This window comes from Nicotiana attenuata, chromosome 7, assembly GCF_001879085.1.
Source record: "Nicotiana attenuata strain UT chromosome 7, NIATTr2, whole genome shotgun sequence".
In the NCBI taxonomy this organism is placed as follows: Eukaryota; Viridiplantae; Streptophyta; class Magnoliopsida; order Solanales; family Solanaceae; genus Nicotiana; species Nicotiana attenuata.
Window position 1 is genome coordinate 63,884,529 of NC_031995.1, and position 10,153 is coordinate 63,894,681.

At 41.0% G+C, this 10,153-nt stretch overlaps 2 protein-coding genes across 2 annotated transcripts; both read left to right on the forward strand.

Annotated features, from left to right (window-relative positions):
• Positions 937-1,839, forward strand: LOC109230512. The gene has a single exon (XM_019396001.1). The coding sequence runs from the start codon at positions 1,036-1,038 to the stop codon at positions 1,573-1,575; it is 540 nt and encodes a 179-aa protein (XP_019251546.1). The 5' UTR covers positions 937-1,035; the 3' UTR covers positions 1,576-1,839.
• Positions 6,089-8,602, forward strand: LOC109230105. The gene is made up of 7 exons (XM_019395634.1): positions 6,089-6,301; positions 6,445-6,635; positions 6,755-6,878; positions 7,213-7,216; positions 7,315-7,497; positions 7,540-7,806; positions 8,499-8,602. The coding sequence occupies exons 1-7, from the start codon at positions 6,089-6,091 to the stop codon at positions 8,600-8,602; spliced, it is 1,086 nt and encodes a 361-aa protein (XP_019251179.1).

Sequence of the window (10,153 nt, forward strand, 5' to 3'; positions counted from 1 at the left end):
TTGAAGAGGTGGAGAGGAGGGGCCGGGGGGGGGGGGGGGGGTAGGGGGGGAGGAGGAGGATTAGGATGAATAATTGAGGCAGTAAGTATCGATGTAGGAGTTTTGTTCTAAAATGAAATATTTTAAGGATAAAATAGTAAAATTCTTGGTCAAACTTAAAGTCCTTATAAGCTAAAAATTCATAAGCTGGGGGTGACCAACTTACGGCTTTTGGCTTATTTTTGACTTACAAGCACTTAACTTATAAGCACTTTTAACTTTACCAAACGCGTAGATAAACCAAAAAGTATTTATAAACTAGTTTGACCAGCTTATAAGCTTAGCCAAACACTCTCCAAGTCAATTTGCACTCTAATAAATAATGCACAGAAGTTACAGATACACTCCTGCAATTTAAAATCGATTAATTTTCAGGCCAATTTAAATAGTGATTTCGATCAGCATGTGGCACATGAGAGCTGCAGGTGGTCTACCATTAAGATCGGTTTCCATCTCCGTAGTCATAGGCCCTTGTTAGTAGCTTCCATGTTGGTGAAGTAGTGGTCGAAAACCTTAAATAGTCAACGACGCTAAAGTTCAACTTTTGAAATTTTAAGTAGTATATGTCATGAGATGTAGATGTCACGTGATAGTTTATTAAGATAGTGTAGAGTTGACCTTCCGTTTAGGTAACCAATCTTGCTTGGATATACCCTAAACACTTATCCGCACCAAAATAATTGGACGAGAAATTCGGATCTGATGTTTATATCATTTAAATTAGTGCATGAAATAAGCTTATATAAATTCCTAATAAAAAATTGTTGTTAATTAATATATACTTTCACATTACTTTTTCACTAATCATGGTAAGCTATTGCGGTTTGATAAAAATGGTAAGTCTTTTGGATATATACTATTATTTAATTATTTACTTCTCCAACTATATATAAGCACTTCGTTTCTACTCAGAATCCAATACGCAATAATTCACCTAAATTCTTCATGAAGTTTTCTTTCACTTCATCTTCAAGCTAGCTCTTCATGGACAAATAAATGGCAATAAAGATGAAGTCAGAGGAAAAGTTGTGTTGTAGGCGTTTAAGCAGGGAGTTGTCCATGGACAATTCTAGCTTTGAAGTTTATTATAGAAATGCATCAGCGGCAGTTCCATTCATGTGGGAATCGCAACCAGGAACTCCCAAATGCAACTTCTCTGAAATCTCATTCCCTCCAGTACTCACTCCTCCACCTTCTTTTCATGTCAATAAGGAAAAAAATACACTAAAGAAATCCAACCTCTTACAAACTGTTCTTTTCCTTCCTAGATTCAACCTCAAGAAAAGTAGGCTTCTATCATCCCCTACTAGTTCTAATTCATCTCCGTTATCCTCATCAACATCGTATTCTGTTCTAACATCTCCATATGCACGGCGACAAGTTGGATTTTCATGTCCAAGATATTCATTTGATGATCACGAAGATGATTATGTGGTTTCCTCGACTCCATGCTTTGGTGTTGCTCGTGGTGCTAACACTAGGAGTCGTGGCTGTTCTGCAAGTATGATCAAGCTATTGTTCCGAGAAGTTGCATGACATGTTATGATTTTGAAAAATAGTACTTGCGCATGTATGTGTATCTTGCGCACAATTGTATGAATATGAGCAATAAAATTTAGAGATTTGGTGATGATTTTGCTAGAAATGTATTTGAAGAATTTTGTAATTGTTAAGAAATATCCTAAGAGGACAAAAGTGTTTATGTCCTTTACTTGAGTAGTTAATTAAGATGACTGATGGCAGGTCAAACTTTTACTTTTCTAACGTTACAAGTTAATTTGGAGAAGTTGTTAACAAAAACTTAGCCTTGAAGTTGTAATGATCTGGTTTACTCGACGGAGTATCAATCGGTAAATTAAAGGCACTAATGCATTACAAACTTAGCTTGTATTAAAGGATTAGACTTTAAAGTCTAATTTTCAGATTATGAGATGCAACCATAAAGGAACTCTCCATAACAATTGAGATTTACGCATGTACGATCTACCACCTTGTACAATGAAGAAATTTCCGGCATCCTAGTAGTGCTGCGTCTAAACATTACCCTATTTTTGTAGATTGACAATATGAATTTCATTCATATTTCTGAATAATATCGTATCCCTAATTAATCGAGGGAAAAACAAAGTATATTGCTGGAGTTGTCTGACCTAAAATTAGAAGTATATCCCAAATTTAGTTTGTAGCAAACTGTGGTTCTATTACTCCATTGTCAATACATAGAAGCTAAATGGGGCTCTATTCTTCTTCTTTTGTCTTTTTATTTTTTTTAATTTGATTTGACTATGCTATTGTAATGACCCGAACAGTCGTTTTGAGCATTTGCATTAAGTTCGGTGGTGTGAGGTCAATAGCTTCACATGGTGTAAGATGACTTGCATTTATCATCGGTTTTCGTTTTCGAGTGGGTCGGGATTGATTTAGAAGAATGATTCTCAACTAGAAAGCTTTTAGCTGGAAGAGTTGACCAAGCTTGACTTTAGTATATTTGACCTCAGATCGGAGTTTTTATGATTTCGTGAGGTTCAGGAGGTGATTATGGGCTTGGGCTTATGTCCGAATTTGCATTTGGATGTTTCTAGAAGGTTTTGGCTCTAATTGACAAAGGTTGACAATTTGAAGGTTTGAAAAGTTCATAAGTTTGACAGGAAGCTGACTTCGATGTTATTGGGTTCAGATTGTTGTAAAGGGAGTTGGAATGGGTTCATTATGTCATTTGAAACTTGTGTGCAAATTTGAGGCGATCCCGAGTTGTTTCTATGTGTTCGGCGTAAGTTTGGAAATTAGAAGTTTGAAATAGTTCATTAAGCTTAAGGTGCGATTCGTAGTTTTGATGTTATTTTGTGGAATTTGAGGCCTCGAGTAGGTCCGTGTTATATTTTGGGACTTGTTGGTATGTTCGGACGGGGTCAAGAGGGGCTCAGGTGAGGTTCAGATCATTTTGGATGGGTTTTGTGTTGTTGGTTTGCTGGTGTCAGGTAAGGCATCGCGATCGCGAGTAGTGATCGTGTTCGCGAAGAGATAGGTAAGCTAAAGGAGTTTTGTTCTTCACGTTCGCGGGTGAGGGACCACGTTCGCGAAGGTTGTTTGATGGGCTTGGTATTTACACTACGTGTTCGCTACTAGGAATCCGTGTTCGCGCAAGTTTGGCTGATTTGTTCATCATGTTCGCGATACTAGTGACGCGAACACGGAGCTTCTTCTTTGGAAGTGACTTTTGTGCTTCGCAATTGCGAAGATATTCCCACGATCGTGATGGGTATTCCTAAAGCAATGTTATAATCTCCATTTCTGACTTTGAGTTATTTTTATCATATTTTGAGATTGGGAGCTTGGATTTGGGTGATTCTTGAGGTGATTTTCATGATTTAGATTGGGGTGAGTATATTTTTACTCGGATTTGGTTATTTTACATAGTTCCATCTTCGACTTTGGAATTTTGTTTACGGATCAAAAGGAAAAATTGGGGGATTTTTGTCAAAACTTTTATAAAGTGAATATTTGAGATTTGAACATCGATTCGGAGTTAGATTTGAGGATAAATAAGTATGGTTAAACTCGTATTCGAATGGGTTGTCAGAATTGTGAGTTTATCAGGTTCCGATGTGTGGGCCTGGGTTGATTTTTAGGTTGACTTTGAGTATTTGATTAAGGATTCGACCTTTTATCATTTGGTTTGTTTGTAATGGCATTGATATTTTGCAATTGCTTTTGGCTAGTTTCGAGCGGTTCGAAGGTCGATTCGTGCGAGATGGCATTTTTAGAGTATTGTTTTGGATTGTTCGGAGTAAGTAACATATCTAAACTTGAATTTTGAGTGTAATTATCCCTAAAAACTATGATATTTGAGATTTGTGGGGGTAAAACACGTGATAGGTGATGGGCGTGTGTGCGCGCACCGGGGTGTTAATGATTCGAGTAGTTCATAGGCTATTATATGCCTTGTTTTGCTATCATGCTTCTTTTATATCATGTTTTCTCCATTAGTATGACTACCTGAATTATTATTCATGCTAGAAATCATGTATAAGTTATTTGCTTAATTGTTTGAGATATGATAGGGTTATTTTTGTATTGAGATATTTGCCTTTGCCATAGCCATACTGTTCAATCATGATAGTTATATATGCATGTTATATCTCTATCTTTTTACACTTTAGATATGTTGTCTCACATGTTGTTGGTGTCCTTGTACGTGAGACAAGTTTGAGCTGTATTTGTGGCACATTGTGATACTCCGTGTTGTATAATTGGATTATGTTTCTGGGAGATGTTAGCCATTGAGACTTGAGCATATTGATTACTGATGTGGGCCATAGAGCTATGTTGTGAGTTATGTTGTATCAGATTGCACGCCGCAACATATTGATATTCGGATCGTGTTGCACGCCGCAATAGATTGATATTTGGATCGGGTTGCATGCCGCAACAGGTTGATATTTGGATCGGGTTACACATTGCAATAGTTATATTGATTATTGATTAGCGCTTGGGCCCTAGTCCGCCCCTCAGGAGTCTCATATTACAGTTAGCGCACACACAGTGATATATATATATATATATATATATATATATATATATATATATATATATATATATATATATATGTGTGTGTGTGTGTGTGTGTGTGCGCTTTGGTGAGAGGATTCGTGCCACTCACCCATATAATGCTGAGTGTTGTTGTGTGTGTGATGGTGAGGGGCATTTGTACAAGCCACCATGAGTGTGATAAATGTGAGTGTACTTGATGATTTAACTGTAACCTTAGACATATAGGCATAGAGATATATTTTACTCACGTTGCAGCTAGAGCACCTTCAAGAGCAGCGACTAAGGAGCCACTAATAGCTCCGGCTAGGGAGCAGGCACCAGTGACGCCTGCTACTATTCATGCACTATAGGAGACCTTGGCACATTTCCCGAGTATGTTCAGTACATTAGCTCAAGCGGGATGCATTTTAGAGTTATAGATAGTCTGCAGCTTTTTTGAGGGGCTCAGTTATGATCTTAGATTCAGTATGGCACGGGATTTGGAGATTGATACTCTATTGCAGCAGATTGTGGGGATTGCTCGCAGGTTGGAGCGTATACTTGTCCAGGACAGAGAAGATAGGGAGGCCAAGAAGCCTCGAGATTTAGGAGGATTTAGTGGTTACCGCGCTGCAGTTTCAGCTCGTCATGGTAGAGGTTATGTAGGTTGACCAGTTCATTCTGCGCTTCAGGCTACTCGCAGCATTCCGGCCATCACGAGGTCTCAGATCGCCCATTATGCACAACCACTTTATAGTGCACCTTTTACATGGGGTGCCTTCCGTAGTCATTCTAGTTGACCGGGTCAGACTCAATTCCAACAGCCACGCCACAGAGAGGTTGTTTCGAGTGTGGAGATACAAGGCATATGGTGAGGGACTGTCCCAGGCTTAGGAGGAGTGCACCTCCAGTAGGTCCACAGGGTCCACATGGTCTACAGGTTCTACAATGTTCACAGGCTATGGTTGCTGCTCCAGTTGCCACTCCACCAGCACAGCCAGTTAGGGGTGGAGGACAGGCGGGTAGAGGTGGTCCTAGAAGGGGAGGCCATGCCCGTTGCTACGTTTTTTCCGAGTAGGACCGAGGTTGTTACATCAGATGCTGTTATCACATGTATTATTCTGATTTGTCATAGGGATGCATCAGTTTTATTTGATCTGGGTTCCACGTATTCGTTTGTGTCATCTTACTTTGCTTCATATTTGGATATATCCCATGATTCTTTGAATGCCCCTGTTTTTGTGTTATGTCAGTTGGGGATTCCATTGTGGTAGATTGTATCAATCGGTCGTGTTTTGTCACCATCGGGGGTTATGAGACAAGGGTTGACCTTATACTACTTAGTATGGTGGACTTTGACGTGATATTGGGCATGTATTTATTGTCGCCCTATCACTCTATTCTGGATTGTCATACCAAGATTGTAACATTGGCTACGCCGTGTTTAGGGTAGTTAGAGTGGAGAGGTACATTGGATTATGTTCCTAGTAGGTTCGTGTCATCACTGAAGCCACAATGGATGGCTGAGAAGGGGTTCTTAGCATATTTAGCCTTTGTGACAGATGTCAATGCTGATACTTCTACTGTCGAGTCAGTTTTGGTGGTGAGACATTTCCCAGATGTGTTTCCAGTAGATCTGTCGGGCATTCCACCCGATAGGAATATCGATTTTGGTATCGACATGGTGTCAGGCACTCAGCCTATCTCTATTCCACCAAATCGCATGGCACCAGTAGAGTTCATGGAATTAAAGGAAAACCTTTAAGAGTTCATTGATAAGGGTTTCATCCGACCGAGTGTCTCACCTTACGGTGCTCCTGTTCTATTTGTGAAGAAGAAGTATTGCTCTATGAGGATGTGTATTGATTAAGGCAGCTGAACAAAGCTACAATCAAGAACAAGTACTCACTACCGCGCATTGATAATTTGTTCAAGCAGCTTCAGGGTTCTCGGGTATTCTCGAAGATTAACTTGAGTTTGGGCTATCATCAGCTGAAGATTCAGGATTCAAACATTCTGCAAATAGCATTTAGGACTTGCTATGGTCACTATGATTTTTTGGTGATGTCATTTGGGCTGACCAATGCCCCAGCAACCGTTATGCATTTGATGAATAATGTATTCCAGCCATATCTTGATTTTTTGGCATCGTGTTCATTGATGACATGTTGGTGTATTCTCGCAGCCGGGAGGATCATGAGCAGAACTTGATCACGATCGTGTTCCAGACCTTAAAGGAAAAGAAGTTATATGCTAAATTCACCAAGTTTGTGTTTTGGCTTGACTCTGTGGCAATTTTGGGTCATGTGGTGTCTAGTGAAGGGATTAAGGTGGATCCAAAGAAGTTGGAGGCAGTTCAAAGTGGGCCCATACCGTCTTCTACTATTGAAATCCAGAGTTTTCTACGCTTGAATAGGTATTATCGCTGATTTATGGAGGGGCTTTCATCCATCGTATCTCCTTTGACTAGATTGACTCAGAAGGGTGCCCCATTTAGGTTGTGGGACGAGTGTGAGGAGAACTTTCAAAAGCTCAAGACTGCCTTGACCACAACTCCACTTCTAGGTTTACCTTCAGTAATCGGGTTCTTATACTGTTTATCATGATTCTTCGTGGATTGGCATTGGGTTTGTATTGATGCAGGAAGGTTGAGTAATTACTTATGCTTCACGTCCATTGAAGCCCCATGAGAAGAACTACCTAGTACCTGATTTCGAGTTGGAATACATTATTCATGCATTGAAGATTTGGAGGCACTATCTCTACAGCGTGTTTGTGAGGTATTCACAGATCACAGGAGTCTACAACACCTGTTCAAGCAAGAAGATCTGAATGTGAGGAAGTGGATGCAGTTTCCGCTACTAAAGAACTATGATATCACCATTCTTTATCGTCCCAAGAAGTCCAACGCGGTGGCCGATGCTTTGAGTAGGAAGGCTGAGAGCATGGGCAGTCTTGCTTATATTCCAGTTGGGGAGAGAACGTTAGCATTGGAAGTCCAGGCTTTGGCCAACAGTTTCGTGAGGCTAGATATTTCAGAGCCTAGCAGGGTTCTTGCTTTCGCAATTCCACGGTCTTCTTTGGTTGAGCGCATCAAGGCGCGTCAGTATGATTACCTCCACTTGCTTATCCCAAAGGACACGGTGCAGCACGGTGATACCAAAGAGGTGATTATTGGAGATGATGGGGTGTTGCGGATGCACGACCGGATTTGTGCACCCAATGTGGATGGGTTGCGTAAGTTTATTATTGAAGAGGTCCATAGTTCGTGGTATTCCATTCACCCAAGTGACGCAAAGATGTATGAGGATTTGAAATAAAACTACCGGTGGAGAAGAATGAAGAAAGATATTGTGGAGTATGTGGCTCGGTATTTGAACTTTCAACAGGTGGAGTACGAGCATCAAAGACCAGGTGGATTGATTTAGATGCTTGATATTCTAGAGTGAAAGTGGGAGCTATCACCATGGATTTTGTAGTCGGACTTCTGCAGACCTTGAAGAAATTTGATGTCGTATGGGTTATTGTGGATAGACTAACTAAGTATGCACACTTCATTTCGGTCGTAACCACCTCTTCTGAGCAACTGACTCGGATTTATATTCGTGAGATTGTCCATCTTCATGGTATGCCGGTGTCTATTATCTCTTATCGAGGCATGCAGTTCACATCGCATTTCTGTAGAGCTCTGTAGCATGAGTTAGGTAGACAGGTCGAGCTGAGCACATCATTTCATCCCCAAACGGACGAGCAATCTGAGCGCACGATTTAGATCCTGGAGGACATGCTATGTGCATGTGTTATTGACTTCGGGGGTTCATGGGATCAGTTCCCCCTACTTGCAGAGTTTGCCTACAAGAAAAACTATGAATCGAGTATCCAGATAGCTCCTTATGAGGCCTTATATGGGAAGTGGTGTCGTTCTCCAGTTGGTTGGTTTGATCCAGGGGAGACTATATTAATGGGTACTGATTTGGTTCGGGATGCCCTGGAGAAAGTGAAGTTGATTCAGGATAGGCTTCGTACTGTGTAGTCCAGGCAGAAGAATTATGCTGATCGGAGGGCTCGTGATGTAGAATTCATAGTGGGTAAGAGAGTTTTGCTCAGAGTGTCACCCATGAAGGGTGTGATGAGGTTCTGGCAGAAGGGCAAGTAGAGCCCTCGATATATCAGTCTTTTTGAGATCCTTGAGAGAGTGGTGAGGTAGCCTACAAACTTGCATTGCTATCCAGCTTATCGCGTGTTCACCCGGTATTCCATGTATCCATGCTCCGGAAGTATTATGTTGATCCGTCACATGTATTAGATTTCAGCTCAGCCCAATTGGACAAGGATTTGACTTATGTTGAGGGGCCGGTAGCTAGCTTGGACAGGTAGGTCCACAAGTTGAGGTCAAAAAACATTGCTTCGTGAAGGTTCAATGGAGGGGTCAACAAGTCGAGGAGGCGACCTAGGAGACTGAGAACGACATGCGAAGTCGTTATCCTCACCTTTCTGGCAATTCAAGTATGTCTCTATGCACGTTCGAGGATGAAAGTTTGTTTTAAGAGGGGAGAATGTACCGATCCGACTGGTCGTTTTGTGTATTTGAGCCTCGTTTCCCCTTTTGATACTTCACTTATGTGCATTTGTGGTTTTATGACTTCCAAGGATAGTCGGGTTCATTCGGGAAGGTTTTGGGTTGATTTGGACCCTTCGGTTCTTGGATTAGAAGCTTAAGTTGGAAATGTTGACCGAGATTTCTTTTGTGGAAAAAACCCAGAATGGTGTTTTGATGACTCCAAGGGATTCGTATAGTGATTTTGGACTTAGGAGTATGCCTGGAATTGAATTCGGAGGTCCCTAAGTTGATTTGGATTGTTTTCCGAAAATTTGCAATTTGAAGGTTTAGAAATTTCTTGACTTTGACTGTAGGTTGAATTAATGGTCGAGTAGGGATTTTTGTTTTGGGACTTGGAATAGGTCTGTTTTGTCCTTTGAAACTTTTCGTCAAAATTTAGTGTCATTCTGAGTTGGTTTGATAGGAATCGGACGCTTGGTTGTGATTCTAGTGATTCTTGAGTTAATTGTGAAATTTCATGTTCTTCGATGTCCATTTCATGGTTCCGGGTGTTATTTTGGTGTTTGATCATGCGAACGAGTTTTTATGATGTTTTTAGAGTTATGTAGATGTTTAGTGTGGAGCCCAGATGTCACGTGTGAGTTTCAGACGTGTTTGAACTTGTTCCAAGTTGTTGGTGTGCTGATGCTGCAGTTGTTGCAATTGCGAGCACCAGCATCACAATAGCTAAGTAGGCAGGGAGGGCTCAGGTTTCGCAAATGCGATGTCTTACTCGCTTTGCGCTGGTTGTCCTTAGGCTAGGTGGTTTGCATTTGTGACCAACTGACCGAATTTGCGAAAGAGACCAACTTTGCAAATGCAAAGTCAATTTCGCATTTGCGATGTTTCCCTAGATTGTCAGGCACCGCATTTGTGAGGTAATCTCCGCATTTATGATGGTTCGCAATTGCGAACCCAAGGTCGCATTTGCGGCTTCTGGACCTGAACAAAAGGGCTGGAATTACGGGACTTACCTTCATGTAT